This window comes from Panthera tigris, chromosome B1 (assembly GCF_018350195.1).
Source record: "Panthera tigris isolate Pti1 chromosome B1, P.tigris_Pti1_mat1.1, whole genome shotgun sequence".
NCBI classification, from domain to species: domain Eukaryota; kingdom Metazoa; phylum Chordata; class Mammalia; order Carnivora; family Felidae; genus Panthera; species Panthera tigris.
The window spans coordinates 201,790,107-201,808,359 of NC_056663.1; the positions used below are offsets into that span (position 1 = coordinate 201,790,107).

General features: G+C 57.1%; 1 protein-coding gene across 6 annotated transcripts in view; it reads right to left on the reverse strand.

Annotated features, from left to right (window-relative positions):
• The window catches only part of RGS12 (regulator of G protein signaling 12), a 119,615-nt gene that overhangs the window by 43,954 nt on the left and 57,408 nt on the right, over window positions 1-18,253 (reverse strand). For all 6 annotated transcript variants that reach the window (XM_042985070.1, XM_042985069.1, XM_042985071.1 and 3 more), the window contains one exon: window positions 11,378-11,399. In XM_042985070.1, coding sequence (XP_042841004.1) covers window positions 11,378-11,399 — 22 coding nt within the window. The remainder of the gene's footprint in view (window positions 1-11,377; window positions 11,400-18,253) is intronic.

Consider the following 18,253-nt stretch of genomic DNA (forward strand, 5'->3'; position numbering starts at 1 on the left):
GAGAGACAGAGTGTGAGCAGGGGAGCGGCAGAGAGAGAGGGAGACACAGAATCGGAAGCAGGCTCCAGGCTCTGAGCTGTCAGCACAGAGCCCGACGCGGGGCTCGAACTCACAAACTGAGATCATGACCTGAGCCGAAGTTGGATGCTTAACTGACTGAGCGACCCGGGGGCCCCCAAAACTTTCCTCTACATTATTCTAGCGAAATTTCTGACTCAATCTATAAAATACTTTCTCTCAGCAACTTTATAAATATTCTGAGAGTGAACATACTAGAATTTTTAGACCATTTTGAAAGTCCTTTGGTAAAAGCCCTCCAGCATGTCAAACAATATTCTTCAGCAGGCTCTTTATGAAAGTGTAGCACGCACAGAAAAATGCACAAATCGCAAGTGCACGGTCAGATCTGCACGAGGGAACGCAGCCCCAGCTCCCAGATCAAGAGGCAGAACCTGAGTGGCCCAGAGCGCTAACCATCCCCTGGCGGGAACAGAGGACTCACTGAAACGGTCCGGTCCATACACTCCACTCTTTTCACACCGCACATTCCTAAGAGAGGCGTTTTCCACCAAGAATCGAAGTAATCCATTTCCTTGGCGTAGGAAGGACACACGCCTGCTTCCAGGGAGGGCCTCTCGGGGAGGACGAGGAATGGATGGGTTGGGGCGGGGAGGGGGCCTCCCCTGTGATTTTCATGCTTGAGAAAAAAGGTCTAAAGCAAATATGCCCAAATGGTAACATGTATCACTTCGGGGAGGCAGGTATGTGCTCACTGGCTTTATTAACTTTGAACTTCTGTTCGCTGGGGAAAAAAAAAAAATCACAACAGAAATAATTACTAATAAAAACGCTCTCCAAACATCTTGCAGAACTGAAGGCAACGAGCACACTGGAAGGCATCTCGGCAGAAAGCAAGTCCCCGTGCTTCCCCGAAACTAAAATCTACTGTCTGACTGGTGCTTACAAATACTTAGTACTTCATACCCTATAAATACACTCTGTTATTCTGGGTATAATTTTTCAGTTCTAAAACAAACCATAAGGAATGTGATGTATTAAACCAAAATAAAGAACTCTGGTTAAAACAGCCCCTCTCGCACAGCAAATTACAAACTAACATTTCAGCTCTTCTATTTAGCAAACAGTTTTGAAAAATGCGCAATTAGGCTGCACCGCCTTTCTGATGAGGAAAGTGGGAATCCACCGAAACTGGACAAAAACACACGGCATCCCTCTGAAACCTTTTACATCTTTCTCGTCCATCATTTCATAGACCACAGTTCCCCTGGCCACAAACACTCAAGATTCCAGCACTCTGCTCGGAGGTTAGCCCCCAGTCACTCTATCGGCAGGGGTCACCTCCTGTCAGGGCTCGCAAGCAGCCTGACGCTCTGTGCCTGCACCGCGATCCCCCAGACGGCGGAGAAGACAGGACACAGACGGAGGGGACGTGCCCAGAGGGCGGCCTGGGAGCCGTGCGGCTCCACGTGGCAGGAGCCCAGGGAGCACCCGTCATGGGATCCAGACGCGTGTGGAGTTTCACAGGAGGCGCCACTTCTTTCCAGGAACAAGCACAAGCAACAGGGAGTCTGTCTGTGAGTTGCAGGAAGAGGTCAAGGCAGAGGCTCTCCAAATCCCAGCACCGGAGACAGGAAGAGTCAAAGTTTACTATGAATGTGAAGCCGGTGGAACTCAGAGCCTCGAGGAAGAGCCGCAAGGAGAGCTGGAGGAAGGAGAGGCCCCAGAGACGGGAAATGGGGGTGCTCCCTTGGGTCTGATCTAGGCCACACCCACCATCGTTCACTGGGTGTCCAGCCGGGATGAAGGAGGGGACAGAGCCTGGAAAGACACGGACAGCCCGTGAGCTGTGATCAGCCCTCATCAGGTGTGTTCAAACTTTCAGGGGTGGGTGGGTCCCTCGCTGAGCCCTGGAGACAGAGTGGCCAGACCCAAGTCCCTCACCACCCGTCCAGGGGAGCAGGTGAGAAGGAGGATTGTAAAACTCTCATCTATAGCAACCTACTTTCCTCTTTCATTTCCTAACTTTGTTCTATAGAACAAAGTTCTACTTAGAAACAAAACAAGCCTGCACAGGGCAGCTCCCCAGGGACGTATGGCACGTGGAACAGGCCCGCAGGCTCCCCTTTCCCACACACCTCCAGGGAGGGGTGGGGCAGCAGATTGAAAATCAGACACAAACTGAACAACAGCAACCAAAGGAGGAGGCAGTCTCCTGCCATGAGCTTCAATCAGGAGAAAGGAAAAAAAAAAAAAAAAAAAAAAAAGGAGGGGTAAAAAAGCCAAGGAAAGATTAAAAAAGAAAAAAAAAACCAAAACACTTGTGACAGGTTCTATGCCTGGCCCACCCCTGAGTGCCTAGCAGTTGTCCTGGGAAAGGAGGTGACACAACAAGACCCCAAACATTCTCAGTAAGGCAGGATAACGGGGAACCTGGGGACAGTCGAGCATAAACCGTTGGGGGTGGATTCCTCGCTGGCACCGAGGATCTTGCCTGGGCGGGGGGGCGGGGCGCGGGTAGGATACGGAGACTCAGTGCTACAGCCTCTCTGGGCTTGAGAACGTCGTTGCCAGAAAACAGCGATCCAGGTCACGGGGGCCTGCTGACCTAAGTAGATGGGAAGATGAATTGACAGATGGGTAAATGGATGGGTGGGTGGAAAAACCAATGGATGGATGATGGATGGCTGAATGGCTGGCTGGATGGATGGATGGAAAGACACATGGATGGATGGTGGGTGGGTGGGTGGATGGATGGATGGATGGATGGATGGATGGATGGAAAGACAGATGGATATACGGGTGGGTGGGTGGATGGATGGAAAGACACATGGATGGCTGAGTGGATGGATGGATGGATGGATGGATGGATGGATGGATGGATGGAAAGACAGATGGGTGGATGGATGGATGGATGGGTGGATGGGTGGATGGATGGATGGATGGATGGATGGATGGATGGATGGAAAGACAGATGGGTGGATGGATGGATGGATGGGTGGATGGGTGGATGGATGGATGGATGGAAAGACAGATGGATACACAGGTGGGTGGGTGGATGGATGGAAAGACACATGGATGGATGGTGGATGGATGGATGGATGGATGGATGGATGGAAAGACAGATGGATATACGGGTGGGTGGGTGGATGGATGGAAAGACACATGGATGGCTGAGTGGATGGATGGATGGATGGATGGATGGATGAATGGATGGATGGAAAGACAGATGGGTGGATGGATGGATGGATGGGTGGATGGATGGATGGATGGGTGGATGGGTGGATGGATGGATGGATGGAAAGACAGATGGATACACAGGTGGGTGGGTGGATGGATGGATGTGCCCATGGATGAGGGAAGACATATAACATGCAAGAGACAGAGACAAAGTTTGGCCCAGAAGGAAACACGACCTAAACAATGTTAAAACTCTTCCTGTTCTATGAGAGAACAGAGAGAAAACACCACTGATAAAACAAATTGAGGACAAGATCAAGAAATACTATTATAGAACCAATAAAAAGTAAAAAAGAGAAAAGTTATGCCTGAAAATCAAATTAATGTCATAGGAAAAAAGACTTTTGCAACCAAATTGCCTTTTAAGTATGGTGAGAACAGACTGATTCTCGATGAAGCAGAAACGTGAGGAAAAGAGAGCCTGTGGGCTCAGGAACCTGCCAGTGAGACCCAGTAAAAGAGTGACACTGAGAAGGCTGGCTGAAGGGCTGAGGGTGGGCCTCCTCTCCCCCCTCCCCCTGGGACCCTCACTCCTCTCCCCCCCCCCACATGGGACCCTCACTCCTCTCCCCTCACCGTCCACATGGGACCCTCACTCCTCTCCCCTTCCCCCTCCCCCCGGGACCCTCACTCCTCTCCCTCCCCCCTCCACACGGGACCCTCACTCCTCTCTCCCCCTCCACACGGGACCCTCACACCTCTCCCCCCCCCCCGTCCGCACAGGACCCTCACTCCTCTCCCCCCTCCACACGGGACCCTCACTCCTCTCTCCCCCTCCACACGGGACCCTCACTCCTCTCCCCTCACCGTCCACATGGGACCCTCACTCCTCTCCCCTTCCCCCTCCCCCCAGGACCCTCACTCCTCTCCCTCCCCCCATCCACACGGGACCCTCACTTCTCTCTCCTCACTGTCCAAACGGGACCCTCGCTCCTCTCCCCTCACTGTCCAAACGGGACCCTCACTCCTCTCCCCCCTCCACACGGGACCCTCACTCCTCTCCCCCTGTCCATACAGGATCCACACACAACCGCAGCTCACAGCCACGGGCCCCAATTATGATGTTATAGCTACGCATTCTGCCGGCGAAATGTACCCTGGGGCCAGGAACCCAGGAGAGGTGGGAACAGAGGAGGAGGGAGGGAGCTGCGAGCCGCGCCTCCCACGGGGTCTGAGCCACCGAGCAGCCTGAGCGCCCCCCGCCTGGTCCTGCCTGCCTGAAGGCACACCCCCGGAGAGCCCTGATCCGCCCTCGCGTCCTGGCGTGTCTGGCGCCCTGTCCACCTGCCTCAGCTGCTGTCTGTAGGGACACCCGTGGGGACACTCGCCTGTTTCAGGCTTGCCGGGTTTGGGTTGGTCTTTCAAAACCGTTTTCTCCGTTGCTTTTCTTTTAATGACTTAACGTATTTATAATACACATGTCTCATTTTACCCCAAAAGGTCGTTTTCCTCAAGGATGGAATATGTAAAAATAAAGTGGGTATTAAATGCCAGGGGCTGGGAGGAGAGACGTGGCGTCGGAGTCGGGTACATCTGCTCCGAGCCGCGCGGCTGCCGTGATCCCACACGCGGTCCTCCCTCTTGGAGCCCCAGCTCTCCCAGCCTCTCGCCTAAACGGGTCGCCGTCTGTTTCCGGGGTCCGGCTTCCCTGGCGGAGCACCACCTGCGGCTCACCGGTGTCGACGTGTGCAGCCGCAGGGGGCGTGATCTCAGGGCACGCGAGCGACTCACCTGTTCTGACGCACGTCTGCACCTGCCTAATGGGGCGGCCACCAAGACGGAAGCGGAACCGCGTGCACCGTGACAGGCACGGCTGACACACAGCGTGGCTCCCTGGGGACAGGCTCCTCGGCCCTCACCGTGCGCGGCTCCAGCCGGGCCGCCCCCTGGGCTCTTCCAGGCCCCGCGCCTCGCTCAGAAAATGCCAAGGCTGACGGTCTGATCCGCCCGGTGGTGGCCACGTGCTCACGAGCCCCTCCGCAGAAGACTCGCAGACCACGGCCGGTAAAGGAGTCACAGCCAAAAAATACACGCAACTCGCGCGATTCAACAACAAAAGATCCAAACAACCGGAGAAAAAAGGACTTGCACAGACGCTTCTCCAAAGAAGAGCCGCCGATGGCCAACAGGCGCGTGAGAAGGTGCAGGACATCACTCATCATCAGGGAAACGCAAGTCAAAACGACGGCGAGGGATGACCTCACCCCCATCGGAGTGGCTATCATCAAAAAGACCAGAAGCCACAGGGGTTGGCGAGGACGCGGAGAAAGGGGACCCTCTTGCGCCGCCGGGGGGAGCGCGAACCGGTGCGGCCACTGTGGAGGACGGGATGGAGGACCCTCCGGCAATGAACTCTAGAACCACCCCACCGCTGGGTACCTGTCCGAGGGACTGAAACCGGATGTCCGCGCCCCCACGTTCACTGAAGCGCTGATCGCCGTGGTCAAGACACGGAAACATGTGTCCGTCCGCAGGCCAACCGCGCCCCTTCGAGGCAGGCGAAGAGATAAGGAAACGCTGGGGCATCCACGCGGTGGAACGCCACCCGGCCCTCGAAAAAGAAGGACTTCTGCCTTTGAGACACACGGACGAGCCCAGAGGACATTACGCTGCGTGAGACGAGCCAGACACAGCCGCTGCGTGTTCTCCCTTGTGCGTGGATCTAAAATACAGCCGACGCCTGATGGGGCGCCGGGCTGGCTCAGTCGGTCAGGGGCCCGACTCCTGGTTTCAGCTCAGGTTGTGAGTTCGAGCCTCACATCGGGCTCTGGGCTGACAGTGTGGAACCTGCTTGAGATTTTCTCTCTCCCTTTCTCTCTGCCCCTCCCCAGCTTGCTAGCTCTCTAAGTAAACAAATAAACTTAAAAAAAAATAATAACATACACATGATGCTTGAACAGCATGGGGGTTGGGATGCCCTAACCCTAACCCCAATCCCCACATAGTCGAAAATCCGAAAATCCGCGCGTAACTTCCGACTCCTCAAAAAATTAACTAGTGACAGCCTACTGTTGACAGGAAGTCTCACCGATGACATAAACAATACACATTTCATATGTTGTATGTATGAGACGCGTATTCTTACAATAAAGTCAGCCACAGAAAAGAAACTGTTACTAAGAAAATCATAAGGAAGATACGCTCACAGGACTGTACTGTATTTATTGAGAAAAAAAACCCTGTACCTAAGCAGGCCTGCGCGGTTCAAACCCACGCTGTCCAAGGCCCAGTGGAGTCCGAGGCACAGACATAAAAGGCAGAATGGTGGTGGGCGAGGGGACACGGGAGACGTTGGCCAAGGTTGACAGGGTTTCACTTAAAAGATGAGTAAGTTCTGGGAATCTAAGGCACAGACGGTGACCACACATCACAGGCTCGTATCGTCCACCTGAGAGTTGCTGAGAGAGTCAATCTTACGGTCCTCGCCCCCGCCCCCCGCCTGCCAACACACAGAGGGAACCACGTGAGGTGATGGGCATGTTAATTATCTCGATTGTAACGGTCATTTCACCACATCGCACACCTTAAACACATACAATTTTTATTTGTCAACCATGCCTCGATAAAGCTGGGAAATACAAAAACGAGATAATTTTGGAAAGAAAAACAAGAAGCCCCTGAGCAGTGTGGGTACTGGTAACAGGGACGTGCCAGAACGCACACAGGCCAGGCACCCAGCGTGGCCGAGGACGTGACGCCTGAACAGGCAGCCCTCCTTCCAGACGGCACCCTTCCCAAGGCCCAAGGTCCCTCCCGTGTGTAACCCTAGTGACGGGCTAAAAATGGCACCTCTAGGGACGCCTGGGTGGCTCAGTCAGTTGAGGGTCCGAGTTCGGCTCAGGTCACGATCTCGCGGTTCGGGAGTTCGGGCCCCACGTCGGGCTCTGTGCTGACAGCTCGGGGCCTGGAGTCTGCTTCGGATTCCGTGTCTCCCTCTCTCTGCCCCTCCCCCACTCGTGCTCTGTCTCTCTCTGCCTCTCAAAAATAAAGAAAAATCATAAAAAAAAAGTATTTTGTAATGGCACCTCTAACTGCACTCCACTCCGATTAGCTACTAAATGATCCTAACCTGCCGCACAGCCTCTTGGCCACCAGTGACAAAGGGACTAACCGGCAGGGGACATCTCCCCGTGTCCCCGCGACTGAGCTCCAAGGACTGAGGCAGGGCAGTTGGCAAAGCCAAGGTCTGCGTTTAGGGCAACAAAGCCCACTCAGTGCCATAGGCTCGGGCCACGTGGGGCTCCTCAGCGGCCTGGTGGCAAGGAGCTCGGTGCATGGCCTTCCCTGCCACTCCGGGGACACGCCCGCTACCTTCCTGCCGCCCTATGGCTTGTCTTGCTTGGTGTGTGCTTGAACAGGGCGGACAGCAAAACAGGAAAGAGAGCAGGCTTAAAATCAAAAGCCATCTGCATTCAGAAAGCAAACAAGAATTAAAGATCACATGGCTTTCATCTGGTATTATTTCTGGTTTCAAAAACGTTCCAGCTTCGATGTTAAGAGAATAACCAAAATTAGCAGAATTAACTGCTATTAGTTTATGGCATGGAGTTTACAAGTGACTTCAAAACTACGTGTCTTTGCGGGGGTGCCCGGGTGGCTCGGACGGTTAAGCGTCTCACTCTTGACTCCGGCTCAGGTCACGATCTCACGGTTCGTGGGATCGAGCCTGCATGTGATTCTCTCTCTCCCTCTCCCTCTCTGACCTTCCCCTGCTCGTGTTCTCTCTCAAAATAAGTAAATAACCTTAAAAAAAAAAAAAGTGTGTCTTTGTCAGTAAGGGGTGACGGATGGCAGCTTCTGGACAAGGACAAAGGGGATGGCCCAGACCTGCCCCGTGTGGCCGGCGCCTGGGTAGGAGACGCCCACCAGCGCCAGGGAGGCCACAGCCTCAACCAGCCGTCTCTGCGTTCGCGTTCTATCGAACGGGGTTCTCCTGGCTTGTCTGCTTGTGTGACCGGAGGCTTTCGCCACGAAGGGAAAACTCTGAAAGCCACTGTTCCAACCCGGGCTCCGGCCCGCACCCGCGCGTCCTGTGAACGCCTTCCTTCAGACACCCTCTGCACCGCCCGCCGTGCGTGGCACCGGGCCCACGGCGCGGAGGCCGCACGGTGACACAGGGGAGTGACCGGCACGACGGCCCTCGTCAGCAGTGCCGGGCGGCAAGGAAGCCCAGGCTGGTCTCACGGGGAGGCCGGCAGCGGCCCAGGCCTCTTGGAGGCACTGCTACGGGACCCGGAGTGCGCTGGCATACAAGGGGTCTGAGGGACACGTGAGACCGGGGCGGGAGGACGGGGTCACCACCACCCCAGCTCTGAGCAGGCAGGGAGTGGGGCCAGTGAGGTGTCGGGAGGGGAGCAAACCTCGAAGGGACGGCAGTTTAGGCGAAGGGGGTGCGGTCGCAGCCTCCTGGGGCCGGGATGCAGGGCAGGGACAAGAAGGCGGCAGGGGACATGCCCCCAAGGGGTCTCTGAGACTCTGGGACCAGCACACTGGGAGAGGGGAGAAGTGGGAGGCTTGCGCGGGTGACGCAGCGAGCGAGTGAGCGAGCCCGCCGTGTGCCCGGGGTGGGGGCGCTCGCACGGCTCCCTCACACGCCGCGCCTCTCCACCGCGAAAGCACATCTAGGGAGGGCAGAACGCGGTCTGACCTTCTGAGGATGTAGGAGTCGGGTGGGCAGGGACTCCTGGCAAAGCTGCCTGATACAGAGTGAAAAAGAGAGAGAGAGAAAGCAGGAGAGCGAGCTTCTGTGACAATAAAGCCGCAGGGCTCCGTGGCCCAGGACGGGAGGCCCACGTGCCCCGCTCGCGTCTACACTGCAGGCCCGCGCATTCCCACCGGCCCACGGCCGCCACGTCTGCGCTTCTGCTCCTGGGCCGTGGGCCTCCTCTGTGAACAAGTGTCTGAATAACTTCCCAAGGGGGAGGGGGGGGGGTCATTACATTTTTAAGCCTCTCTTTAATGCTAGAATGTTCTTCCTTTCCTCAAGGCCAAATCTGCCCCCGGACTCACCCCAGGTCCTGGCGTGCCCTCCACGGAGGCTGGCCTCCATCCAGCCCTGCCTTCTTCACAGGGCGGTCTCTGGCTGCCGGCAGCAATGAGCCCCTCTCCTTCCGAGAAAGCGGGTGACACTCAAGTTGCCAAAAGTCGCACAACAGCATTGTCCAACTTCCTCCAAATAAAGCCACACAGCTAGATGGTGAGAGGTTGTAAGACACAGGGAGACGCGGGGACACCGCGGGAGGCGGAAGGCAGCCGCGACTGCCGGTGCTTCCGAGTAAATGACTCACCCGTCATCAGAGCCACGCGGGGTGTCCACGTGGACACCGTCCTAACCTGTGAACGGGGTGCTTTCCAGACCGGGTCCCCAGTCCCTGCCCCCCTCCCGTGGAGACTGTGGGGCTGGAGCTCCTAGAACTAGACCGCGAGCGCAATGAGAAACGTTTTCTTCTTATGCTCGGAAGAGAATCGAAGGTGGAAAAGTGATAAAAGTATGAAAAACTAAATAAAACACACACGGGCTGTCGGTGCAGTTCCTGAAATTCGGGGCGTGCTCAAGAAGTAGTGGGCCCTTCCCTACCCACCTCTGCCGCAGAGGGCCTCGCGGGGCACGGGGGCCATCCCCAGAGACGCTGGGGCCCACAGGGCCCGGAGAGGGGGCCCCCACCCGCCACCGCCAGGACACTGCTTCCTTAGCAAGGACACACTGGACCCCAGGTCAGGGGTCCCCCCCCGACGTGGGAGGCCTGGCTTCGTAAACACTGAGTGGACGTCAGGGCCCCCACACCCACTGCTCACGGGGGGAAAGTGTCCCAGCCTGATCAGGCCTCGTATTTACGGTTAAACTGAACTTCTCACGTGTGTAAGTTTCCTGCAGAAACGAGCATCTTCTACCGGGAAGGATAAACTGGAACAGCAGAAAGGGAATTTTATAAAAACCACTTTTATCCTGGATTTGGTTACCGGTCCTCTTTCTTTTCATTAAGGAAATGGTTCCCGCTCCCAGCTGAAGACCGATTAAATGGCATGACTATCACCGTGTGTGAAAAAGGGAACGTAATTCCTTTTATTAAAATGAATCAATCCCCAAACACAACCTTCAGGATCCATGGTCTCCACCTCAGGTATCAGCACGTTTGTAATTCAAGATGCGCTCCGCGCGTGCCCGCGACCGGCGGCGGCTCCCGGCCCCACCTGCCCTCCGCGCCAGCAGCCCCGTCCAGGGCGCCCCACCCCACCAAAGCCAGCAGTTGTGGGACAACAGAAAGCGTCGAGAAAACCACGCTTCGTTTCTGTCTCCCGGGCAAAACCGGGGCAACCTCGGGCCTCACGGCCGTCCGGTTCCTGCTGCTCGTGTGCGTCAGACCTACGGCCAGCAGACAGCGAGAACACGGGGCTGAGACCTTTCGATAAGCTATAAATCCAACTCTCCAAAGACAGAAGAATAGATTCCTTAAAACATGTAAAACACACACACACGGCTTGTGAGCATAAGGACTTCACGAGTCTTACGAGCGACAGGGAACCACCACGGAGCAAAAATGATAAGGTCACAGCAGGGGAACTGCCAGTGGGAGGGGACATGCCCGGCCACCTCCTTTCTGGACGGAACCCGTGACAGAGCTCCCACACGTTATTCAGAGGCGGGAAGAGGGCTCTCACCTCCCGTCCAGCCCGCAGGCCTCAACTCACCCACTAGGCTGTTCCTAAGAAGGGAACATATCGCACTTCAGTCTCACCCGAATTTCCAGAATTGCTCAAATTCGGCAAGAGCTTTGAAATCTTCACTTGCTGGTTAAAAAGACGGCGTGTTTTAACTTGTCAGCACAGGTGGGATGAGACGTGCTGCAGCCAACGCCCGGACGGCCGCAAGGGCTCCACCCGCTCAAGGTCAGGTTCCTAACATGTCTCTGCAATAAACGGCTTCCAGAACTCGTGTCTCGGTCACCAGGGAGCCATGGGAAGTTCCCCCAAGTCAGCCCTGACCAAAACCCTCCCCCAGAGGACGGGGAAAAGCAAGGAAAACATCTCTTCTGAGTGAATCAATGGCAAATACACTTTCACAATGTGAACAAACACTCGATAAAAATAATAAAAATATACATCAGAAATTGTGACTTACCACCATCAGATACAGTTGCAGACTGAAAGAAAAGAGAGAGAGACATGAGTTAATGAAGCCTCATGACCAAGTCGGGCAACAGCAGGCCTGTCGTCTGAGGAACAAGCCGCCAGGTCCTCCGGAGGGGCTCCCGGCTCCCAGTGTGGGCGCCCGAGGACGACCAGACACCTCAGTGAGTCAGGAGCTCTGCTCCCACTTCCTGGGTGAACCCCGCCCAAGCCGGGCAGGCCGGGGACACGGGGCTCTGCGGAAGTCATCATCCTTTTCATTCGAAAACAACAAATCCCGGCACGTCTGGCATCATTAATAACACGCTGGAGAAACCCGGTTTGGGAGCCCGTCGGTGTGCATCGCCCACAAGCCACACCGGCCCGCGCCAGGCCGCTCTGGCACCTCCGCTTGCCGCGGGGAACGGGCCCCTCCCGGTGACGGTGACAGGTGCCCGGGTGACGGCACGGCAGGGGCCAGGAGGGCGCCCGCAGGGGGTGAGAGCGGAGGAGAGGTGGGGGGCCGCTCAAAGGCACCGGGGAAAAGACCCGACGAGTCGGGCAAGGGCAGAACAGGCCGGTAGGAAGGCAGCAGGAGGCTGTGAGGGGGGGTCCCGGAAGGACAGGCGGTCGGATGAACAGAACGGGCCCGTCGGAGGAGGGCTCCTGGGAGACGCAGGCAGGCGGGGAAGGAGGGAGGCGGGAGGAGCAGCTGAGGAAGGACAGGATCCGGGCGTGCGCGCACGGGAAGCCGGAAGGAGCCGACGAGGGCGGGACCCAGGAGCCCGCGGGGACACCCTACAACCCTGTGGGACGTCCCGGTCACAGCAGGGGCCCAGCTCTGGAGAGCAGGTGCAGGCCAGGCCCGACGGCACTGGTGCTGGGCCTCCCCCGGCCTCCACCACGCGCGGGACCAAACCCCGCAGCTCGGGTTCCGCGGCAGGATGAAGGCCGCGCACGCTCCTCTCAGTGGCAGCCGCCGCCCTCCCTGACTCAGTCCTGGGAGCCCAGCGCGGAGACAGACTTGCACTCGGGTCCTCTCCGCAGAGGCAGCCGAGACCTGAGCGCGGGACTCGAGGAAGCTCTTGCCAAAGGCGCGGCTGACGGCCCATCCCCAGCGCCAGGCCCCCCGAAACCTCACCCCCCAACCCGCGTGCAAGATGGGGGACCCCCTCCCATTCTGAGCCCCTCACCTCGTGGGTCTCAGACCTGGAAGGCTTGAGGGCCCAGCTAAGGGATGGATGGCCTTCTGCCCCAGAAAAAGGGCCTGTCCTCTGACAGCCCGGGGTTTTGGAATAGGGGCTTCTCGCTGTTTCAAACCATCGCGGGTCCTGGGGCAGAAACGCCCCAGAACTGTATCCTGGCACCTTATCGGTACGTTTCCAATAGTAAAACCACACACCATTGTGTGTCCGGTTTTTACACATCCATCTTGCCAGACGGGCAGGCGAGCGCGGACTCTGGCAAACCGGCCTGGGCCGTCAGCCCTCGCCCCCCAAGGGCGTGACCTTCCTCACACAAGCCCCCTTCCCAGGCCGACACACCGCGGAAAGCCGTCCTTCCGTACTCACGGTAAAGCACCAGCAACCACGTCATAAAGTCAAATTATTCCCTTGAGATTATGAGAAGAAAACCCACAAGGCCACACATAACGTCGGAAATGCTATCGATAATAATACTGGAAAAACGAATCCTGAAACGTAAACCTCAGAAATATGAAGGCCATGGCTGACTCCACGCTGTGCTCACGATGGAAAGTAAGTTCTGACGTGCGCTACAATCTCTACGCCCAGCCCCAAAATGAACTCGAGGCACGTCCCCGAAGCCAGAAGAGGCGGAAGGAGGTCGGACAAGAGAGGGGCGTCACGGAGCGTCGCAGGGCAGTGCGCACGGATCCAGGTAAAGCTCAACCAACGTGCTTTTCACAGAAGTGTATTTTAGGGGCTCCTGGGGGCTCAGTCGGTTGGGCATCCGACTCTGGGTTTCGGCTCAGGTCACGATCCCAGGGTCGTACCCACGGCGTGAAGCCTGCTTGGGATTCTCTCTCCCCCCGTCTCTGCCCCTCCCCTGCTCCCAAAATAAATAAATGCACTTAAAAAATATATACTCTTTTTCCAGAATAATTTTAGATTTACAGAAAAATTGTGCAGACGGTATAGACACAGACATGCTTTCAACATACTGCTGCTCCGTAAACAGCAAAGGAGCCACTAGGCGGGACCGAGGGGCGGGCCGGGCATCGAGTGCAGGGCGCGGGCCACACGCCCCGGGACTCCTGGGCAAAGACGGCCAGCTCCCAAACCGCCTGGGAGGAGAGCGGCCCAACTGAGGCCCACAGGAGTTCCAAAAAGTGAGCCTGCCCCAGTAAAAGCTCACAACTCAAGAATCCCCCCAAACCCAAGGGAAGAACCCATGAGGAGAAAGAGCTCCCCGAAACAACTAGCAGATCCTCAGACGCTGGGAGGCTCTGACACAGAACGTCGAATAAAGATGAAATCGTGTATCAAAGTGGTGACGGAGGAAAGAGGAAGCGAGGCGGCAGACGTGGCCAGTAACCCTTGACGAGATGCTCACAATGAAACTGCACTCGTTGAAACGCGACGCTCGGTGCAGAGATTAGCAGTGGTAGGGCTGAAAAGAAAATCTGGGAATTGGAAGACAGCCCTGGAAAAGGTCACACTTGTGGCAGCTCAGAGGCCAGACCGGCCGGGAGGGTGCCACGGGGTGCCACGGGGGTGCCTGGGGGTGCCAGCCTGGACACGGGCCAGCAAAGTCAGAAAGGAGCGCTGTCCTGCGGGTGCGCACCCTCCATCCAGCCTGGAGAGCCACCCCCTCGGGCGCCCCTCGCGCACGTCCTCCGGGAGAGGGGCTCGGGCACTCCGTGCGTCACCCTTGTTCACCAGGCTCCGGGAGGGACTCAGCATCTCTGAGCCACGGCCTCAAACGTGTGTTTCCTTCCCTTTCCCCAGTTTGGGGAGCTGTGCCCAAAGAGTACTTTCCAAGTTTAAAATGCTAAGGAAAGTTCTAGGCGTCTGGAAAGCCGGGGGCTCGTGGGCTCTGTGTGCTGAGGGTCCTCCCGGAGGGGCCTGTAAGGGCTCAGAGGTCACAGATGTCCCCCGCCCACCCCACATTTCGGAGAAACAGGTGACGACTTTTCCTGACCACGTTATTTAATTTGTAAATAATGTACAATTACCATTAACCTAACTCTTCTGTTTACTGTCCAATGTTTATTCTACTTGTAAGCACACACCACCAGGGAGGGGCAGAGCTGGGCCATTACGTCAGCCGATCCCCGCTCGGCACCCCAAGTCCTCAGCCCCTGACGTGGACACGGGAGCAGGCCGAGCACGGATCAGGGGCCTTCGCTCCAACAGCGGGGAGAGCCGAAAGAGGTGAAGCGGCCTGCCCACGGCGACAGGTGCCGGCGGGGAGGAGTCTGGGAGGTGCCCTGTGGGGAGCACAGGGCACAGCACTCAGCGCTCCGCATTGTGGGAGGGGGTGGGGAGGCCTAGGCAGACAACCCGCCAACAATGGGGCAGTGGGAAAGACGGGGAACCCCCAAATCATTTCTATTTGCCTCAGGACCATGACACGTCCGATTCTGACCCCTGTTACCCTTTTAAAGCCTGGAGTGCATTTTTTTTTTTTTTTTAGCACATCATGGCCGCTGGAGGGGGGGAGCAGTCCCAAATGGCAAAGCTTCAGAAACTCCCACAGAACATTCCCAGAGAGCAGCTCCCGCAAAAGGGGAAGCCAGCTGCTCAGTGTGACTGAAAGTCAGGCTTTCCCGATTTCTCGGCGTACGGAGACCCCGGGCCACCGTAAACGTTTTTATGAATTACAACCTAACATTCCTAATGTTTGTTCTGTACAATTTGTGTTAAGAAGTTGATTTCATTTGCCCGCATTTTTGGGTTCTTCCCAAATTCCCATGCCTACATGTGATCCTTACAAAAGAAGCAGAATTGTAAAGACCAAGCTTCCAGGGAAGAAAGGTCCCGGTAAGTCAGCACTTTTCCGAGCGCTGTGCCGTAATCGTATAGCTCTAAAGAGTTCCAGCACACTCCTGCAAGACTGGAATTCAGTCTGTTTTAAAGAGACTTACGAAGTATTTGAGATACGTGGTTTAAGTTCAAACAATCTCCACTCCTCGGGTCAGTCTCGTAAGCCCGATGGTTCAGTAGAAATCACGTTTATTCCCAGCAGGGAATGTGTCTGGACCACACACATTCCATGGATATTTCATTTGGAATTAATGGTGTGCCAGTTTTAGACCATTTACACGAAGCATACTGGATGATGAGTCTAGCCTTTACCAAGGTTGAGCCTGCAAGCTTTAAACTATATCATTTCCAAATCACTGTGATCTATAGTAACACACAATAACATCCATTTTTCACGTTGAGTCACTGACAAAATTGCCTGTCTTAGACACAAAAAGCATTAGACACCTGGTCGTATCTGAGTCCTAAAGAAGAGACCAGGGCTGCAAGCTGCCCAAAGGCACCAAATGTTCTGAATACAGAGAGAATGTAAATAACCCAAATAACGAAAACCCCGAGGAATTGAACAAGTCTCCTTGCATCTAATATATGTTTATGTGACTTTTTAAAAACTTGATCGTTTCTGTTTTAAGTGAACCCTCGCCGGGCCGAGTGCAGAGGAGAGCAGGCGCGTGTGGGGCCTGTTGGGCTCATGCCCTGACTCAGCTCCGAGGGCCCAGACGTCTTCACACCCAGCCACGACCCTCGGCGTTATCAGGTCAGGTCAGTGGCCACCAGCCACGGGTGCGGATGACGACGACGACGTAAGATGGACAGGAAAACGTGAAACCCAAGAGCTTCCCGGATCTATGCTGTGCGCGAGCCCGGCCTCAGAGTTGCACGTGTGCGCGCGCGGGTCCTGCCGTGTCTCCCTGACTCTGAGAGCCGCTGTGGGAAGCCCCCAGCCCCTGCTGTCCCCTCCCCTGGCCAGCCCACCTGCACCTTGTCAGGGAGGCCCTCCTCGCCAGGCCCCTGAGTGGGCCCGCACAGCCTCCACGTCGGCCCCTGCAGGCCGGCCCCCAGGTCCCTCGGTGGCGAGACGCCTGTGTGACCTCCCACAGACCTCGCAGCGGCCTGGCAAAAGGGCCAGGCTCGGAGCGCATCCCCTCGCGAGGATTCCATGGCGTTCCATCCCAACCCCGCCCTCTCCGTGCTCACACACGTGAGCACGCAAGCACACCCCCCCCCCCCCACACACACACACACACTACGGCTTTCCAGCAGGTTCCACCAAGAGACACCTGGGCAGAAAGCTCACATAAAGGCGGGGGGGAGGGGTGCACAATTTCTAAGGTTCAAACTATCACGTTCACGGTAAAGAAGTTCTGTGACCTAGGAGACAGGGATGACACACGGCACAGGCACTCGGGTGACAAACAGGACAGCTGGACACAGTCATGGGCGAGGGCGAGGGCACAGCCATCACGGCACGGCACACCACAGTTTGTGCGGCCCGACGGGGAGAGGCGCTGCAGCAGTGGGGGACCTTCAGTCGGCTCGCGGCTGAACCCGGGCCTCTCTCTCTAAAGTGTGCCTCAGAGCCACGCGTGTGCACGCACATCCCGTGTGCGGGTCCTGATATGCACGTGTGTTTGCGCGTGGGCACGTATGCACAGGTGTGCGCGACCCAAAGGCTTCTTCGGCCTCCAATGAAATCACAAGAGACCAACTGAGGCCAAACCCACAACGACAGCATCCTCCCAGGGACTCAAGAGCGAATATTCCTGTCAAGCACTTGGTGGAGCCTGACATAGTTCCTTTTGCAAAAACCCTGACGAGCAAGCGGCACGCGGGCTCCACGCTCAGGCTAGGGGATTGATCTGGCGTGCACATCCGGCCTCGCACAGAAACCCTCCAACCTTACTGCTGACTGAAGACTGCAAATCCCCCCTCGTGGCCGGCCGGCCCGGCTTAAGGGAGACAGGGTGGGAGGCGGCAGAGGGTCTGGGAAGACGGCCACGACTCAGCAGGCCGACAGGACAGCACGGCCAGCGAAGCGGAGGGAAACTCGCCTCTCTGGAATGCTCTGTGGGGGCGGCAGCACTCAGTCTGGCTCTCAGACAGACACCGTCCCCGAGGAGCTCCTTCTGCGGGACTGGGACACGCAGGTACACGCTGGAGACCGGAATCCAAGCCCCGCTCTCGGGCGAAGCCGAGGCCCAACCCCAGGGAAGCTCTTTCTCATCAAGGCCGAGATGCCTCAGGGGGTTCCCAAACCTCCACCCAACGGAGCGGAGCGGAGCCTCAAGCTGGAGCCGTCCGTGCGTCCTTCCATCCTCCCGGGCTAGCTCCATCGGCCCCGGCAGCCCCACCCTCAGGGTCAGGCAGGGCCTGGGGTGGGGGTGGGGGGATCCCGCTGAGGTCACCTGCACTCACTGAACGCCTCCTGCACACGCGGGTGCGTGTGGCACGGCCGCACACCCAGAACGGGCAGCCCCGCCCCCAGGTGCTTATGCTGGGGGCTGGAGGTGAACCCAAGACGTCACGTCCCCGCTGCCTCGGCAAGTCGACGTCACGTCCCCGCTGCCTGGGCAAGCCAAGTGCTATGGGAGCGCGTGGCGTGGAGAAGGGCACGCGCGGTGTCCCCTCGGGCTGGAGACGGGCTGACGCAGGGCAGAGCGCGCACCCCCAGGGCTGCAGGCAAGAGAGCGAGGTGGGGGCGAGGAAGTAAGGACGCAGGGACACACTTGGAGGGCTGAGTCCTCGGGCTTTGGTGACAGGGGGCTCGAGGGATGGCCAGAGCGAAGGGCAGGGGACACCGAGGGAGAAGCCCGATTGGAACACTACTCCCTACCCGCCTCCTGCACATCCAGAGGGAGCTGGGAGCAGCGGGGTCCCTGCTG